This window comes from Hippopotamus amphibius, chromosome 1, assembly GCF_030028045.1.
Source record: "Hippopotamus amphibius kiboko isolate mHipAmp2 chromosome 1, mHipAmp2.hap2, whole genome shotgun sequence".
Lineage (NCBI taxonomy): Eukaryota > Metazoa > Chordata > Mammalia > Artiodactyla > Hippopotamidae > Hippopotamus > Hippopotamus amphibius.
This window is the reverse complement of record NC_080186.1, coordinates 5,702,892-5,722,144: the sequence shown is the minus strand read 5'-3', so window position 1 is coordinate 5,722,144 and position 19,253 is coordinate 5,702,892. Positions and strand designations below refer to the sequence as shown.

The window sequence follows — 19,253 nt, the reverse complement described above, 5'->3', positions numbered from 1 at the left end:
AGGTTTAGATAAAGCAGGTCCTGGAGGCCCTGCCCCAAACACTGTCAGCAAGAAAAATCTTCACTACATCTCCTCAGAGATAAAGTGAGTCTCTTAAAAATGCTCTTTCCTTTTTGTCCATCTGGAATCACCTTTTCCTGCCACCCCAAGGGCACCAAAATTCTAAGAGCTAATCTCTTAAATAGTTCCCTTCCTGCAGATCACTCAAATTCCAGGGAGCTTAATCAGAGAGGTAGGGGCTGCTGGTAAAATACGCCTGTGCCTTGGGAGTTTTTTTTCCTTCATTTTTAACGTCTGGTCTGGCCGCACTTGGGGGATCTCAGTTCCCTCATCGGGGATGGGATCCACGCCCCCTGCAGTGGAAGAGCAGAATCTTAACCACTTGACTGCCAGGGAAGTCCTGCAAGAGTTTTTAATGTTCAGTTAGTAATGAATTACTTAAACGTCACTAATTTGGGACTTCCAAAGTAACAGGTTTCGAGCTTTTCTTTCTTTATTGGAAGTATATTTTACAGACCATTCGAATTTGATCCGAACTCCAAATTCACCCCTCCTACCCAAGGACTCCTTCTCCAGCTCAGGACAGTCTCCACCTGACTTTGTGTTCCAGTTGGAAATGTGGAAATGGCTTTTCTCACCACGTGGGTGCCCACCTATGGGGTCCTCACACTTGCACCCTGTGGGGTCCCCTCTCAACAGAGCGAGCCTCTGAGCTGAGAAGGATCAGGGCCCTCCTCCAGGGGTCCCCACCTGGGCGCCAGCTAACTCTCCAACCCCACCCCCATCCCCCAAGATCCGCCCTCCGCACCGCACCGCAGTGCTCCTGCCTCAGGGCCTTTGCTCTTCCTGTTTCTTCTTCCTGGAATGCTCTCAGCAGATACCTGCCTCACTCAGACCCTGACCTCTCCAGATTTCCCCTCAGGTGTCTTTTCAAAGAGGCCTCCTCTACACACCCTGCAGAAAACATCCCCGTCACTGCTTCCTTACTCTGCTTTTCTTCATAGAACACAGATTTTTTCCTCTCTCCCAATCCCACGTATTAGCTCCAAGAGATCAGACTGTGTCTCCCAACGGCTCTTCCAGCACCAGGAATGGGCTCAGCACACAGTACAGCACAGCCGATGGCTGCAAAGGGACCCAATCTGACCTCACCTTGGGTCTCAGCTGAACCTCATGTCCTCAGAGGCCCCCACCCCTCGCGCAGTCTCTCCTGTTCTCTCCCTGGCATCCTCTTTACACCATCACAGCTTATCACACCGCGCGATTGCGTTTCTAATAATTAACATCTTCTGGTTCAGGGGTCGGCAGCCTGAGGGCCCAATCCCCACTGCTGCCTGTTTTGGTAAACGAGGTTTTGCTGCATGGCTGTCCTGACGGCCTGGAGCGCTTGTGGCTGCTTTTGTGCTGCCAGGACAGAGCTGAGCACTTGTGAGACTTCATAGCCCACGTGTCTAAAACATCTTCCACCTGGCCTGGGCTTTTCAGAAAGTTTACTGATGTTTGCACTGAGCCCTAGGAAGGAAGGCAGGAGGGGACAGGAGTGGGGGGAAGAAGGGATGGGCAGCGAGGAGACCACCCAGCAAAGTGCATTTGTGGTTCGGCAGTTTTCCTCAGCAGCTCACCCCTCCACCTTCAGAAGCCTGCCCACTACCTAGCTCCTCTGCGTCTCATCAGTCACTTATAAGTGACGAAACAAACAAAAAAGCCAAGGGAATCTGCTGACTCCTGTTCACAAGCCCAGGTGTCATTCTGCTTCAGGTGTAGACGGATCTTGGGTCAGTCACGTTCTGAGCTTCCCACCTCTCATGCTGCAGCCTCTCTCAGGGTGGTCCTCCTGACCACCCAGCAGAGAGAACCCCCGCCGGCAGGGCTGCGGGCGGAGGCCCCAGCGCTGAATCTCACTGGCTGATGGGTCTCACCGGGGCCCATGGTCAGGGTCCATCAGGCTGACTGGCCGGGCCTGGGCTGCGTGCCAGGCCCGAGTGTGTCTCACCCACTACAGGCAGGAGCTGGGTGGACTGCAGGCTGGAACAGCCGGGTGCTGTTACCTGAGGAAGGGAGAACAGGCCAGGCCAGCCTTGAAAAGTTTTCCATTCCAATCTCAGGACTTTCCTGCAACGGGAGGTGAGGAATTAGCTTACAAAAATTCGCCAGTGCAGCCAACTTCATTGGTATTTTTTAATCGCATCTTAGAGACACAGTTAATGAACGGGAGAAAAGTCACAAGCCTCTTCGATTTCTGTTTTATGCTTTTCCGCCCTGCTGTGTAAAACGTGTTCCCTGTTCATTCATCTCAGCAGCTGTATCAATAGTTAAGAGCAGCAAATGAAGCTGACAGTCAACAGGTTTCACACAAGAAAACGGAGACCAGAGGTAGAAGGAGGAACACGCGGTAGCTTGCGAAATGCCCCATTTATTCTGTAATCAAGGTTCAGAAACGTGGGGACAGGACTGCAGGTTGAGGAATCTCTGTGCAGCTGTCACGTCACAGCCACACTTGGCGGGTATGGTGACGACGGGGTCCCTGCACAGTGACCCCCCCCTTTCTAGTTTAAAGCAAATGCGGTGAGGATGGATCACAAACGGCCTACTTCTCTAACCCACTATCAAACCTCTGCTCTAATCTTTAAGAACAAGCGGGGCCTTCACTTGGTCGGCCACCTCCTTGCCAGCCAGCGCCTCGACAATCGCCAGAGCGAACTCGAAGCTGGTTCCCGGCCCGCGGCTGGTGAGGACCTGGCCATCCCTCTCCACACGGTTCTCTGAGTAGCTGTAATGACCTTCAAAACAAAAACAGAAAAGGGTTACGTTCTCATGGGCCACGCTGGACAGCAAGGAGCACCACACAGCAGTTTGTTCCCTTACAGCACCCACTGGTCTCACGAGAATCCAAACACTTAAACAAGCGAGCAAACACCCCCCAACAACACTGCAGCCCGTCCCTCGCAACTTAACCAGGCACTCCCAGTTCTGGAAGCACAGCAGGAAGACACTGAGGCCGCCATGCGCAGCAAAGAGCAGGAGAAGCTAACAGCTGCTGAAACGAAGCATAAAACACATGGGAGTTTAATGCAGCCCTGAGACCTCATACGTGTGAGGGGGAGGCCGGAGTGAATGCTAACACTCACGCTTCTATTCCTCGACACATGCAAGTGTCAATTCTGTGAACTGAAGGGTAGAGAATATGCACCCCAAGATATGACTGTAAGAGTTCAGGACACGCCACCCCAAAATAGGCTGCTCTGGTATATTCGTCATTTGAGCTGAAATCACTTGAAAAACAGCACAGGCAGGGAAAGGGAGAGGCTTTCTCTGAATCCCCTTTCCTGCCTAAAAACACATCGTCCAAAAAGAACTCATAAATCCCCTCCTGGGAGTGTCATCAACCAGCACAGAAAACTAGAAGTTGACACCACACCCAGACAAACTGTCACAAACGATCATTCCTCCCATCTACTCTTCTAAGGGCCCCTTCATCTTTCCTAAGAGCCAGTCACTCTCCACTGAGAGGCCTACCTGCCCCGCCCCCCTTTCCTATTGAGATGGTTTTTAAGCCAGAATTCTAAGCCATCTCAGGGAGTTACTCATTTTCCCATGAAGTATACACGTCGATAAACTTGCTTTTCTCTTATTAACCCTTTTTTTTTTTTTACAGGGGTCTTAACTAAGAACTCAGAAAAGTAGGGGGAAAATTATTTTTCCTTCCCTACAAAATGCTGGAGGGAAGGGGGATGAGGGTGACCTGGTGTTGAAGGTAGAAACCACCTGTGATACAGTCTACCTGGGTAATACACACTCTCTGCTGCCTCCAAATCAAACAACCAAAAAGCACACAGGATGTACCGAGGGCGGGGAGGGATGTACGCGTGTGGAGGGAAAACCACGCTCCCCTGCCAGGGACTACTTTCCTTCTGTGGCCCTGTCGGCTGTATTTCTGCCAGCGTAATAAGAAATGAACTTCTCCTATATTTGCATGAGGTGAACGACACCACCTCCGGGCAAGTCTCAGGGCAGAGCTGGGACTCCCCGCACCGGCTCCCCCAGCTCTCGTCCTCCACACCAGACGGGCAACAACCGTGCCACTGCACGCAGCACCAGGCTCCAACTCCTCATGTGCAGCAGTGCGCCACGTGGCCTGGCCCCACTGCTCCCGCAACCTGCCCCATCACCCACTCGCCCGCCTGGAGCTGTCACCAGGCACACCGCACTCCTTCCCACCCTGGGGGGGGGGGGGGGGGGGGGGGGCCCTGGGCTGCTCCCTCTGCCCTTCAGAAAGCTCTTCTCAGCAACTGGATCCCTCAGTTTCAGCATCAGCACCAACCCCTCAGACAGGGCATCTGTGACCCCTCTCTGATCCAGGTCCCGGGTCCCTACATCACAGCACCTCCCAGCAACGAGGAGACAACCTGTCCCGTTTACCGTCTATTCTGCAAAGCGCTGTGCCTTCACCTGCCTGTCTGGCCCAGAATAGTAATGGCACCAAGGAGGTGCCCCCAAGTGTGAGGTGAATGAAAGAACGAACGAAGGTCCTGCTGCCTTAACGCAGGACCTCTGCGTGCAGCCTCCCTTCCGGCTGCCCTTCCTGCCACGCTCAGCACCACCTTCCCAAAGTGCAAACCAGAGCCAGCCGGTTCCCCTGCATGAGAAGCCTTTGCCAACGTTCTCCAGCACCTCAAGGTGACCCTGAACTCCACGTCATGGTGCATGAGCCCTGGGGCCTGGTCTGTGCACAGAGACTGGGCCGGAAGGAGCCAGGGGGAGACGGAAAAGAACCCACATCCAGAAGGGAGTGAACGGTGACCTGGATGTGACAGTGGCAACGGAAAGGAAACGAAGGCCTGAGATGTATCGTGGAAGTAAAACAACCAGACCTTGGGGAAGGACGATGTAGAGAGACCTCAGGGATGACTCTCAGCCGCCTGACCCGGGCAACTGGGTGGATGGAGGCACCACTCAGTGACATGGGGCACGAGGGACAAACGCACTCAGGGCAGGGATCAAAAGCACATGAGGGTCGTCAGTGAAATCCCCCCACACCCAGTCCCTGCAGGTAGAGCCAGGCCCAAAGCACACGCACCACTTGCTCAGTGAACACAAACAGAAAAATGTCTCCTGGGATTTCCCGGTGGTCCAGTGGTTAAGAAACCGCCTTACAATGCAGGGAACGTGGGCTTGATCCCTGGTCAGGGAACTAAGATTCCACATGCCACAGGGCAACTAAGCCCATGAGCCACAACTAGAGAGCCCGCATGTCACAACTACTGAGCTCACAAACTGCAACAAAGATCTGATGCAGCCAAATAAGTTAATTAAATAAGAAAAAGCCTCTTCAGCAAGATGCTTCTGCTGCGTTAACGAGCTTCAGAAACCACATCCTGAGGCTTGTGTCCTTTCCAAGTGGACAGACAACACCTGCAGTGATTTACGTCTTCCTGACCTTATTATAAATCAAGTCACCACTGAAATAACGGACTACAGCACATGAAAAACTTCCTAGTTACACTTTTATAGAAAAAAGAGAATCCCTGGTTTGAGAGGGAGAGATTTTCCTCATCTAACCTCCTTTACTGATGGTTAAGGATCATTTTAAATGCTGAATAGGAAACTGGCTGGGCTAGGCCTCCTGGAGCTGAGACCAACAGGAGAGTGGGAGGCATGGCTCTAAACGGTTCATTTAACAGCCTCTTTATGGGTAAAATATTACAAATACAGCCTAAACTGCTTAAAGATGTTTAAAGGTTCTGTGGTTCTCAAAGTCTCTACCAGGAAGAGCGAACGGTCTACTGACGACCACCTCCACCTAGTGGTGACAATGAAGGAAAGCACCCGCTGCAGCCAATTCCCGGTCAACCCACATAGGGCACGTGCTTCTTGTAACTGAGCCAACACCCCCAAGCCTCTCTCAAAGCCCAGAGATGAAGCGACTGGGGTACCAGGGCAAGGGGGCAGCAACTAATGGCTACTTTTACCCACACCCCTCACCTATGTGGTCCGGGCGCCACAGGTGGAGGAGCTGCCGCAGAGACCGGAGTCCCGGAGAGCCTGAGACTCTGGCTCTCGGAGGAAAAGCCGTGACCCCTGAGCACAGCAGCTCTGGGCTCAGATCCCCATAACTGCCACGTAGCAGCCGTCTGGTCTCTCTGAGCCTCCTTTTTCTCTTCTGTTAAATGGGGGTTTTATAGGACCTAACAGGACCACTGCGGGAATCCAACCAAACCAAACACCAGCATGAAGTGGTGGTGTCTTTACTGCAGACATGGCCGGGGGATGGCCGCCTGGTCACTGCTGTGTCCCCAGCACTCAGCCCTGAGCCAGGCTCTCACGGGCGGGCCCTTCCGCACAAGCTCCTAGGTGCGTGACATCCTAACCCACGGAGCCTAAGAGGCAAGGGCTCCCGTCAACCTCAGGTGACAGATGAGGAAACGGAGGCTCGGCGACATTATGGAACCTGCCCACGGTGGCAGTGAGGGCTGGGGCTGGAGCCACACCCACGTCACGGGCTCCAGAGCCGCTGCTCTTCCCTGGGAGCAGGCATTCAGACACTAAAACAACCGACAAGCGAGAATAGAAAAAACTCTGAAGTTACAACTTATTTTAAAGCTGAGAAACGGAAACATTCTGTCCTTCAGACTGGATTATTTGAGTAAAAAATGTCATAAGGATCTTAATACGACATTCACTATGAGCACAAGCAGAAGGGCCTCCCGGAGGAGACACCCAGGAAGTGATTTCAGCTCCACTTCTCAGAATGTTCTGAAGGGGCAGAAACTGCAAATGTTTTTTCTTGCAAGAGGACTTACTTGTAAGAGGACTGAATCCAATGCTGGGAACTTAAGTGTGTGGGGGCCTCACCAGGACAGAGGTGGGGCCCCAGTTCTGGCACGGCTCCAACAAGCAGCCTCACCTCCCCAAGCCTGTATCTTCATCAGTGAATCCAATGCTTGCCATGCTGGGTGCCGGGGCTGCACGGCTCCAGATAACCCATGTGAATGTGCGCTGCAGGTGCCCCAGAGTTAACAATCTCATCTTTTTCCACTTCTGCTCAGCCTCACCTTCCTGAGGCTTTACAAGGAAAGAGCCACAAAAGATACACGTGCAGGTAACGGGGAACACGTTCCACTCCTTCCTTCTCACGCGTCATAACTGCTAAAGGGAGCCCGATTCCGTTCTTTCTGACCAAAACCACTCCACCAGCTCAAAGTAAATTAAATTCCCTACATTAAAAAATGCCCAGAAGCCAGTGCCTTAAAAAAAAAAAAATCACAGATGGTTTTATTGACAACTTAGTATCTATCAACTAAAATAAAATTATAGACTTTTCAAGAAAATACTACTTTAGATCAGATTTAAGAATATGCTGAATGTCCAACACCAAGAGTGAGCCCTAACGTAAACCATGGACTCTGGGTGGTGATGCCAGGGCACATTCATCAACTGTAATAAGGTACTGTCTAGTGGGGGAGGAAACCGACGGTGAGGGAGATGGGGTGGGGGTTCAGGGGCCTTATGAAAACGCTGTATCTTTTGCTTACTTTTGCTGTGAGCCTAACACTCCTCTAAAAAATAAGGTCTATTATTTTTTTTTAAAGGTAGTAAAATGAAAATGCATCACTTTACTTTGCTATGAAAGGATCAACATAAGAAAAAATGTTAATCGTCCTACTTTTAGTTCAGAATAAGGCCAGAGCAGAACCGAGACAGGCGAGCAAATGTATCAGCTATTTTCAAATCTGCTTTTGATATTATTAGTCTCTTTATTTCGCCACTGGTTTCTGGTTGGTGGGTATTTTAAATGGAGCCCGTCACTCAGTCTCCTCACTGGCTAAATGCCCGTTGAGCCACTTTTGGCCTCTAAGTGGGAATTTCTGATTCCCCTGCACTTATCCACACCAGTGTGATTTTCCTTTCTCTCTGCATGTTCCAGGGTCTCTGCCTCCCTGTGATGTGTACTCCAGGGACAGGTGGCAGAGGAAGACAGCACCTGGCTAAAGACACTACCTAGCTAGTGCTCTGAATGTCACACCAAGAAGCAGTGGCCTCACAGCTGTACGTCCAGGAGTTTGGTTACATTGTCTAGCTGTTAATTACACACTGCCTGTATATTTTAATTTGATGCACGTCTCTGCAAGCTTTTAACTCTTAGAAGGCAGAGACCATGACATGCTTTTTAAAAATAACCTCCACGTAAAAGCATAAGAGAATTTTTAAAAAATTTGATAAATTACCAAAAAAGGTTATAATGTTAGGTTAAAAAAAAAGTTGTAGAATATATTTACTAGATCTCATTTGAGTAAAAATATGAAACTATAAAAGATGAGTATGTGCACAGAAAATTCTAGAGTTTCACAGGAAACGTAACAGAAGTTAAATCTGAAAAGCAGAAAGGTGGTGAGGAAGTTAGAAGAGAAATATTTACTTTTACTTCACCCCTTTCCATACTGCTTGCATTTTTTTTTACCATGAATAGAAACTGTTTTCATAAAAATATATGAATCAAAGTTAAAATGTCTAGCTGATATTTATAAAAGAAGCCCGTCGGTAAGGAACAGGCCTGCCTGCCACCCAGGGCCTCCTCTGGAGGGAGGGAGCAATGTCCATTTTACTTTGGACTGTGGGCAAAAGGGCACATCCTGAAATTGCTATCATGGTTTAAAATTTATCCTCAGGCTGCTGGCAAAGTATTTAGCAAAACTACTAGTTAAACTGGCATTTTGCAACCACTTCAATCTGTGACCACCACGAGCCCGGGTGGCCTTTGGCTCAGCCCCTACGCCCCCGCTAGGGTACACATATGCAGAGACCTGCTCCATTAGCCTGTCTCTCTCATTAAAACACTTGCAAAGAAAGGGAGGAACACATCACACCCCAACGCACAGCGAATCCCTATGGGAAACGACGCTATCCGTACAGCTTTTTGAGTAGCTCTTTTTGAACATTAGAATACAAGCATGTACTTACTTCCATTCATCATTTTGTCTTTAGCAAGTGGGTGTGTTGTGACTTTGCTTCCAAAACCTATTTCATGAGCCAGCAGAGCCGTAGGACCTAAAAAGAAAATGAATGAAAAGATTTAGGAGTACACACAGGAAACCCAGGTTTTAAAAACTGTAGCAGCAAAAATATTCTTCAAAATCTTACCTAAAATATATTTATGACTCTGAAATTAAACACTTCTTAGCACGACAGGTAAAGTATGTTTATAATAGATCATCTGCTGAGCACGTGTGGCAAAAACATACAAACTCAAAACACTTCAGTAAGATTTAATCAAAAATTTGATCAAATTAATCAAAAAGATCTACCTTTATACCCGAGGAGCAGACAGATAAACAGATCCTGCCCCCTCGAGGGATGGGCTGCAAGTGTAACAGGGGTACCAAGGAGGGGGAGACCACCCAGGGCTACACCTCCTGCCTTACCCTTTGCAGATGGAAGACTTAGTTACACATTAAAGGCAACCAGTACCCTCCGAAACTTTGGGCTTGACTGCTATTCTACAGACTAGTTTTATTTTTCTACTTGAGAATGAAAAATGAGCACTCATCCAACTGTATATCCAAACATACCAGGCAGTAGGATGATTAAAATGAACAGGACATTGTCCCAGCCCCAAAGGAGACACCTGTGAAAGCCCATGTGTCTCAGATACAAAGGCACCGGCGTTTCTTTCTTACAACTATGCACCTAAGCGCAGAACCCTGCACAAATGCCCGCTGTGGTCCTCTATGCCCTCCCTCTTAAAATGAAGGTTAAAAAAAAATATGCGGGTGCTCACTTGACATTTTTAGGAATGGTCAACTTCATTGATACTCACAAACATATTTTGTAGGTAGCAGTCCTCAAATAGCGACTAAAACCAAAAAGGTTTTATACCTCTGTTATTTTAAAACTTTTTTAAAAAGCAGTTTTTCTACTTTTCTCTAAGCCACCAAAAAATAACAAAACAAAAAGTCCCTAAAGCCTAATGTCACACCTAGAAAAACTTCAGAAGAGCACCACAACCTTCTAAATGGTTAGGGCACTGTGGCTAGGATCCCAGGACAGACCCTGCACACTTCAGCTCCAGCAAACCCAAGCACTTGCTCTTATGACCTTTCATTTTCAACACAGTTCCAAGGAAAGAGTAGTTATATAACAGACCTACAGGCTCCTCAGATCTTAGCAGCTACCAATAGGAAGACCAAACAAATAACAGGTAATTACATAAGCTTTCTGTCTAACACCAGGTGTCAGTTTCAGACCAAGTCCTCCTTTATCTTAAATCAAAAACCTCCTAAATATACTTGATGTCTCCTTTCTCCTTGCTTGTACTCTGCATACGAGAGCTATGCTTGGTAGCAAATCTTGAGTGTTTGTAAAAATTGAGTAATTATCTCAAGTTTTATGTGATGGGTTCATGAATTACCTTTAATTCTTATTTTGTAAGATTTTAAAAAGAAATAACTTCCTGTATTATTACATATTTTAAAGCAGACTTCAAGAGGTGACTGATTGTATGTGAGGACAGTGGTCACCAGTGAGTCAGGAATTTTGAGGCTGCTCCCTGCAGGTGATAAAACTGCTGCCTATAATAACGTTAATAACTGTACAGTAAGCTCATAATTACTGCTTTTTGGGGCAAGAATCCTAGCTGGAGCACTTCCCTGGTGGTGCAGTGGTTAAGAACCCGCCTGCCAATGCAGGGGACACGGGTTTGATGCCTGGTCCGGGAAGATCCCACATGCTGTGGAGTAACTAAGCCTGTGCTCTAGAGCCCACGAGCCACAAGTACTGAGCCCGCATGCTGCAACTACTGAAGCCCATTCACGTACAGCCTGTGCTCCACAACAAGGGAAGCTACCACAATGAGAAGCCCGCGCACAGCAACGAAGCACCAACACAGCCAATAAATAAATAATAAATAAATTTATATAAAAGAAACATACATATATAAAAAGAATCCTAGCTGGAAAGCTAGAGGAGGTATTTAACTACTCCTATTACTTGAGATTCTGACAGATAAAACGTGGCCGAGTCTGCAGCAGGGGTCCAGCTCTGAGCAGGCAGCAGAGGGTCCAGGGAGCAGAGGGCACAGTGGACAGAATCGTCTTGGGAGGCCAAGGAGATGGCTAACAGCACCACCATGTGGTGATTTACATAAAGAACACCAGGGCCATCCCTCTGCCTCTCCAGGTGAGTATGTACCTGGAACCCAGCATCTGCCAACTGCAGGCTCTGTCACCTCCAGGCGTCCTTCCCCCTCCCCCACCCACAGTGACCTTCGTTTTATTTTCTTCTCAAGACAGCCTCCCTTCCAATTTCTGTCTCTAGCATTCACTCAATATTAGGGGTTAAGCTAATATATCTTCAATAAACCGTTCCCAATTCCTAACTGCAACATTTAAGAATCATCTTCTTCTCATTTGCTGATTTAAACACCCGAATCTCTTCCATCACTCGTTCCAATCTGTCGCTCATACTCGAGTTACTGCAATGTCCTTAACACACCATCACGCTTCTCCTGTTCTGTGCAGCACCCAGCAGGGCAGTGCCAGACATTCGACAAGACAGCATATCACCAGCACCGTTGACTGTACAACATGGCTGTAACTAACGACAAGGCCTGTGCGCCACAGCCGCATGGGATTCAAGTCTGCCTGAACACAAAACCGGGAAGCAGATGTGGCTAATTCTGCTACCTCAGTGACACAAAATAACAAACTGACACCTAGTTTTTACTTGCAGCAGAGTCCTAAGGGGACAAACCCAGCCCAAACCTTTCCTTTCTTCCTTCGGTTAAAGCACTAAGAATGAGGCAGAGGTGAGGGGTCAGCACTCTGTCTGGGGTAGAGTGGGGGTGGACTGGACTAAGTCCTTATACACCTGACAGCACCTATGTCTTCCTCCACGAGCAGGGGTGCAGCTGTTTGGGCTGCAGTGTCCTTCAGCAGAGAGAAATCCCTGAGTCACAAGGGCAGGTCGCAGGTCAGTGCTGACTGGAACCCAAGGACAGGGCCTGCCAGGTGGTTGCCCCTCCGTCCTTCCTGGCCTCTGATGCAGAGGTTCTCAAACATTCAGGTATCAGGACCCTTCTGCTATTATGCGAGTTACATTTATCAATAACTGCCATGCTAGAAACTAAAACTGCAGAAGGTTTACAACTTAAGAGTACTTGAATACACAAGCCATGCCCTGAATGGTGACACCATCATACTCTGATGTCACTCCTGTGAGAATAAGAAGCAAAAAGGCAAATAATGGGTTGAAAGTGTCTGCTCTGCTCTCACAAACCCTTTGGAGAGAACCACTGCTCTAATGCACAGTCCCCAGGGTCCCCGGCCCAGGACTTCTTTTAAAAAGTCTATTGTACTGAACAAAATACCAATGCGTCATTTTATCTAACCATCCATACATTCGTTTATTCGCTCTTTTGACAAACATTTAATGAAGACCTATGAATAAGGAAGGAACCTGCCAAAATTACACAATGAAAAAAATGCCAGATGACACAATCCTGTCTGATATGAGAGCAAAAAGGATGGACTTTAAAATGGTACCAAAAACCGAAGTATCACTAGGTTTCAAAGGTGTGGAGACATCTACAAACCACCAACAACCTAATTAAGCGGCAGAAAATACAGCCACTAAGACCCAGCGCTCAACACTGGGGATCAGGCAGGAAGCCACCAGGGCAAGCACAGGGCAGAGCTGTGACGTCATGCTGGCCCAATTCTTGTTGACCCTGTGCGGGCAGTACTTCCTGGCACCTGGATTTGCTGTAACAAGCTGTTTACTGAATTCCAGAGGGGGCTTGTTTTCTTCCAGGTCCACCAAACACCAAAAACACTAAGTTTCACAGAATGCAGACCAAAGGCAGGGAGAGGCAGAAAACAGAACAATTGTAGTCATTTCTGCAATGATACCAACCTCATGCCCCAAACTAAATACACCAAAACAGACCCCCTTCGTGCTTTAGGAAGGGGAAGAAGTACTGAGAACACAATCTTATAATTACAAATGACCCTATCACATATTTTTTGAAGAAAGCCAACACCACGCTTGAACACAGGAGGGCGCTGCACGTTACCTGCACAGATCGCAGCGATGAGGCCCTTCCTCTCTTCTTGCTCCTTCAGTATCTCCTTCACGGCAGGCGACTAGTCAAGGAAAATCAAGAACACAGCACGTTATCAGTAAGCCGCAGCCAATCTCTGGCTGGAAACTTTGGTAGAATCTGATTTTAGCTTAAACCACAAGATCTTCCATTTGACTGTTTTTCAACAATATTGCTAACTCATCAATATAAAAACTACCAAATTCGTGGTGTTTCTGCATCCTTAAACCCAATCAAAGCATTTATTATAAGAAAAAGGTGCCCTTTTCTTAAAGATGAGAAAAGTAACTGCCCTCGGGCATGTTAACTCTTGCCACTTTGTACTCTAGGGAGAAAGACATGGAAGGGAGGCAATGCGCTGTTTTGGGTGTTTTCAGACAGCAAAGTGAGGAGTAGGGCCCGGCAGTCCCAAATGTCTGATTCAACTGGCTTCACGAGCTTCTATCTGCCCTGCCCCTCCCACCTCTCTCTCTCTTTCTTCCTGCAGACTGTCTTCACGTAAGACAAAATGAAGACGTGGCTTCTTTTAGGCCATTTTTCATTCAAGTTGGCAGCTAGCACCCTGCAACCTCCCTAACCCCGATGGCTGAGCAGACAGCCAATCTCTTATCTTTCTATGCTTCACCCTTCACAAGCACAAAATTAATCATTCTGCTGCTGTTGAGGGGGAAAAAAAAGTAGTCTTACATTTGATATTCACAGAATCTATTCATAACTGTTCCACCAATTCCGCTTACTTCTCTAGTAAATGTTATTACAAATTTTTTTTAAATTAAGCTAGAACACCATTTTCTTAATTCCACCTTTCCTATTCTATTCATAGCCCTCCTGAAATACTTTAATAACAAAATCAACAGAATACAAGATGCTGAAATACTCTCTTTACAGTTTTTACCTCAGATAAATTCTGTGCACCTAGATTACCCCCTGGCAGGACCACCACGTCGTACGGTCCCTGTAACAGTCAAAGACAGTGAAAATGTTTCATTAGAAATGAGCATTAAACAGTGACACTTTCATATAGTAAACATGGGTCATAGCAAAAAACCACTCACAGAAGAACAGTTAAATTAAGGTGTTTCTCTATAATGGAATACTGTAATTAGCAAAAAAATGCAGAAAATCTGTATACAACAACATGAAACGATGTCCATGTTGCAGAATTGCAAGTGTACCATGACCTCATTCTTGTAAAGAGAATACATATGTGTATGTAGATGTGTGTGTACAGGCTTACACCCCCCCCCCACATACATGTGACATACATAGACATTCATGGACAAAGCAGATTGCCAACTGACGCAGGGCGGGGGGAGGGGGGAAGGAGAAAGGGACATTTAACATTTGACTTTGTCTACACCACATGAATTGTTTTCAACAAGAATGTACACAGTAATAAATAATTAAAAGAAAAACAAACTCTAAAAGGCACAAAAAATTTTTTTAAACTTATGAAAAATGGGACTTGGGATATAAAAATGACACATTATTTTAGTATCCCAGATACCAAAACACCCTGAGAATCTAATAATTTCAAACTTGCTGAAATTACAAAATAGAAATTGGTTTAATACAGTATTTTAAAATGTTAAAAAAGTTTTAAAAATTTAGTCATTAAGCAAATTATAAAATGAAACTTTAGTACAGTTTTAGTCCAACATATGCTATTTAGAGCTACTTTTAAAAACTATAAAATGTCCTATGTTGTTTTAAAACCAAGCAAAACTTAAATACAAAATTTATGAAGTATAGAATTTCTTTCACGCCTTTTAGAAACTGAAGTAAACAACAGAACAAGATGTAACCATTGTTCTAAAATACCCAGACGCCACAGGACAAAAAAGAACATGCAAGGAATATTTACTTTGACTCTCTCATTTTTAACCTGCTACTTAGAAAATTTCAACAAGTTTTATGAATACAAGTATTCTTACTCTCCACAATCTAGCACTGAACTCTGAATTTATTAGAAAGGAACACACTCTTTTCTATGCATTCGAGGAGGGCTAGGCAGCGGCATCACGCTCCCGGGTTCCTCAGCAGGGCACAGGAGGCCATCCACGGGCGGGCTCTGCCTCCTTTTCTACCACATCTGTGCTTCAAGAGGGCATACTTCTGTCACACCGGCCCCTGAAGCCTGAGCCCAGTGAAAGCGTGTGCAAAAGTGTCTGGGACGTGTGGGCGGGCATGCTTCTCAGGAAAGGGACCACAGCTCTTGACAGATTCCCAAAAGTGTTGGTCCCCCTCAAAAGAAAGAACCACAATTCTGAAGATACTGAAAATGTGACACAATTTAAAGAGAACTATTACTCCTCCCTTAATCCAACCACGAATCAAGTATGACTAGTTCCATGTAAAATGAATCACACAACCAGGTCTGTGTCACTGATAAAGATCAGAAGTAGCTTTCGAATAAAGAGTAAGAAATGAATGGGAAATGTGCAGATGACTCTCTCATACTAAGTAACGTAATTATAAGGAGGCCAGGCTGCCTGTATGAGCCAGAACACTGATGAAAGCGTCCCGTCCATCCACCCACACTGAGCACAGGCGGTATCAGGGACCTGCCAGGTTCCGTGGATACAGAGTGAAAAAAAGTGAAGTCCTCCACTTCCCAGGGCTTAGTTTAGTGCTGAAGACGTCCAAGCAAAGGAACTTTCTTAAAATAAGTCTGTGCTAACAACAGCCTTAGATGCAGTCCAGAGACAGTTCAAGAAACTGATAAAGAAGCCATAGAAAGGAATAATTCCAAGTACAGAGAACAAACCTCTTTCTTTGCATCTTCCAGACTGGCATCGGGACAAATGACAACATCTCGGCTACACTGTACTGGGTCTTTTCCAGCCAGACCTGCAATGGTGACCTTAATCTAAGAGAAAGACGTCATCATGATATTTAAGAACACTGAAACATAAATTTAGAGTAACATTTTCACAGCTGCCTGGTGTCTGAAAATAACTTGGCAGGAAATACTGCAACAAAACCATGCTGACATTAGGTTATTAAGTTGGCTAAATATATTTAATCGCTAGATCTATCCCAGTCAGCCCGGGGAACTATGAATTAAAGATGCTGTCCCAGCCCGCTGTCGGTTTAGCAACCTTTCTCCCACAAGTGTTCTGGTTTGGGTGATAAATTATATGATCGTCCTATCCATAATCCACCTTGCAAAGCTGCTGTTGCTATTTTCTTAGGGTAGAAATGCAAGATAAAACAACGAAATACTACTCTGCCTTGCAAAAATTTACAAAGTTGACAATACTGAGAAAAAGGGGAATTTTCCTCACTGCTGGTGGGCCCACATATTAGTACTCTGCATAGTCATTTGACAAAATCTAGTAACATCAACCATGCAACTAGCGACTCCTTTTAGGCATAGAGCCTAGAAAAACTGCCACACCTGTGAATAAGGAAATCTATACAAGAATATTACATTATAATGCTGTGAAACAATGTAATAAAGGAGTGGACAGACCAAGCATATTCCTACAGCACAATACTAAGCAGCAATTTTATCTTATTTGACCACATAGCATGGCTTGCAGGATCTTAGTTTCCTGACCAAGGATGGAACCCATGCCCCCTGCAGTGGAAGGGTGGAATCCTAACTACTGGACCACCAGGGAATTCTCTAAGCAGAAATTTTAAATAAACTGGATCTGTATCTTTACTAAAATGTGGGCACTTTACTTACAAATTTTGATTATTTCTGTGCCTATTTCTTCAACTGTAACATGAGGATCACAATTAACACGTGGGGTTGTTGTAACATTTTAAAAAGTTTATATAAGTGCTTAGAATGACACCTACCACTCTGTAAACGCTACTTAAGCATTCACTATGGTTATACACACGTATACATGTCAATAACACAGACATGCAGAATGAGAACCACAGTCTAATGCTACTTTAAAGACATGCATGGGATGGGTTCACGTCACTGTGACCCAGGCAGGTATCTCTGGGGCCAGAAAGGGAATAGGATTAGAGAAATTTACAAGGAGGGCTCTGCAATGCTTTACTTCTTTAAAGCATTTGTTCTTCAAGAAGCAGGTCTGAAAGAATATGGCAAAATGTTAACAAGTATTAAATGTGGACAGTAGACAGGTTATTATTACTACGTAGTCTCTGTACTGTTGGGTATGTTTGAAGTATTTCATAAACTACACTATTACTTTACTCAAAATGACTTAACCCAAAACTGTTTTCGAAGAGAGGAGGGCTAGAAAACTTTGGGGGACTTACTCCAGCTCGTCTCATGACATCTACAGGGATGACCGTCTCCATCTCCTCTGCTCCTTTAGCCAGGATGACCAGAGCTCTTTTTGAAGCCATTTTTATGTTGTAATTTTTAAAGACTTAACTAAAAAAAAGAAGACAAAATCTCAACAACCTTTCACTGCAACCCTGTAAGAGCCAACAACTTGAAACTTAAGAACGTTTTTAAGCAGAGTAAGTGCCTCCTAAGGAAAAGGTTTTGATAGACGAACACAGCTGAATATGAAAAAAGCACCTTAACATTGGTTTACATAGCATTTCAGTTACTGTTTTTTGAGATGAAAACCCAGGAGGGTTGCTAACACGTTGGTATTGTTAAGCTCTTCTTTCATCATGTTTTAAAAAAATCCAATTTCTAATAATATATTGCAAATGAAATTTCCCCAGACACAAGTACATGGGCCTTTCATTTCACACCATGCGGGGGAGATACAAAGCCGTCTTTTTTCAAGTACTATTTCACAGAGAAACGACTAAATTTCATGGGTAAGAAACGAAATACAGTCTTTAGCAATTAGCCCGAGATTTTTGGAGGGGATTTTTTTTTTTTTTTTTTTTTTAGTTCCAATAACTGCACTAAAAATTCGGGGGAGGTTAACAGCGTTAAAGATTTGAATACCTTTTTTTCTTTTCTTTTAAATAACAGAGAAAAATGGGAATTCCCCCTCACTACACTCAATCCAGCTACGCTCTCTTCGCACTTAGCCAACGCCGCTGTAAACGCGGCTGCCGCGTCAGGGTCTGAAAAGCTTTTAGCCCAACCCTTCTCCACCACTTGTTTTCCGTGCAAAACAGCTTTTAGTAAAACGATGTTAACAAACACAGGATGCACGAGCTCCAAGCTGGTGGGGTGCCAGGCATGCAAGTTCTGGCAGCTTTCGCGTCGCTGCGACGCGGGCGCCCCGCACGGCGCCCTCCGCTTATCCCGCGAGGCCGCTCGCTCCTCAGACGCCGGCCGGGTCCGCGCCAGCTCGGGGACCCTCCCGAGGTCCAGCGGGCGGCCCGCGGCGCCACGGCCTGCGCACGCGCCGCGCTCCCCTAGGCCCCGACCTGATCCTCGCCTCTCTTCGCACGAACGCGGAGCCTCGGCCCGACCCGGGGACACCGCTGCGCCAGGGACGACTGGGCCAGAACCGAACCAAAACAGGACGCACGCAAGCACGCACGCCGGCACGCACGCGCGCCGCCGGGCTCCGGGCTCAGTCCCGCACTGCGCAGGCGCGCGCCGCCCAGCGTCCGGCCCCTCCCCCCGCAGCTCCTCATTGCGCAGACGCAGGTCGCGCGCATCACGTTACGTCACGTCCGGCTGGACCCGCCTCCCCCCGCCCCCCGGGAGAACCAGGGGGACCGTCTGCGTTTTCCCTGGTGGTTTTGCGTATAGGATTTGGAACAACAGGCGCCACGAGAGTTTTGTGGACTCACGCATCCTGCGGAAATCTCCCGCATACGAGGCACGGTCCGGCGTGCCCCGGCGCGCGCGGAATTTAACCCGTTTTTTTTTTGCGGCAGCCCAGATGTCTCTGTGTTGTGCGGGTTGGGAGAGCCGCGCTGGCAGGCTGTAAACACGCGTCTTCCCAGGACGTCAGTAGGCGTGTCCCTTCGCGCGTGCTCTGTGCGCTGAGCGCGCCCTGTGCGTTGTTCCCGCCTCCCCTCAGCTCTGTGAGGGCTCCTCGAGGGCTCCCCGCGCTCTGTCACGCGTGCCCTTGTGACTGAATTGGTTACGGTGGCTAATTGCACGTGTGTTCGTGTCTCAAAATAGTGTTTTTTTAAAGAAGCCAATGCTGCTGCTGCATCCACTTGATTAGCCCGGCAGCTGACCAGTAGCTTGGGCACCTCCAGGTGGACTTTGGAGATGCTGCAGATTGGGTTCTAGACCACCACG

General features: G+C 47.0%; 1 protein-coding gene across 4 annotated transcripts; it reads right to left on the bottom strand.

The window, feature by feature from the left end:
- Positions 1–2,172: 2,172 nt before the first annotated feature.
- On the bottom strand, positions 2,173–18,929 carry PARK7 (Parkinsonism associated deglycase). 4 transcript variants are annotated; one of them, XM_057695178.1, is made up of 7 exons: positions 18,794–18,929; positions 17,339–17,456; positions 15,861–15,962; positions 13,989–14,048; positions 13,067–13,136; positions 8,959–9,045; positions 2,173–2,780 (listed from the first exon to the last, which is right to left on the bottom strand). In XM_057695178.1, the coding sequence occupies exons 2-7, from the start codon at positions 17,426–17,428 to the stop codon at positions 2,620–2,622; spliced, it is 570 nt and encodes a 189-aa protein (XP_057551161.1). In that variant the 5' UTR covers positions 17,429–17,456; positions 18,794–18,929; the 3' UTR covers positions 2,173–2,619. The 4 variants fall into 4 exon arrangements, with proteins under 4 accessions (XP_057551161.1, XP_057551152.1, XP_057551143.1 ...); XM_057695169.1 differs by lacking the exon at positions 18,794–18,929 and adding an exon at positions 18,433–18,584; XM_057695160.1 differs by lacking the exon at positions 18,794–18,929 and adding an exon at positions 18,422–18,579.
- Between the last annotated feature and the right edge of the window lie 324 nt (positions 18,930–19,253).

Excerpts from the sequence above, each read along its gene's own strand:
- PARK7 (XM_057695178.1), bottom strand. The coding sequence starts at position 17,428 with ATGGCTTCAAAAAGAGCTCTGGTCATCCTGGCTAAAGGAGCAGAGGAG. Across the intron at positions 15,963-17,338 it reads ATGTCATGAGACGAGCTGGA|ATTAAGGTCACCATTGCAGG; the intron begins GTAAGTCCCCCA and ends TCTTTCTCTTAG. Across the intron at positions 13,137-13,988 it reads GTGCACAGAATTTATCTGAG|TCGCCTGCCGTGAAGGAGAT; the intron begins GTAAAAACTGTA and ends TTCCTTGACTAG.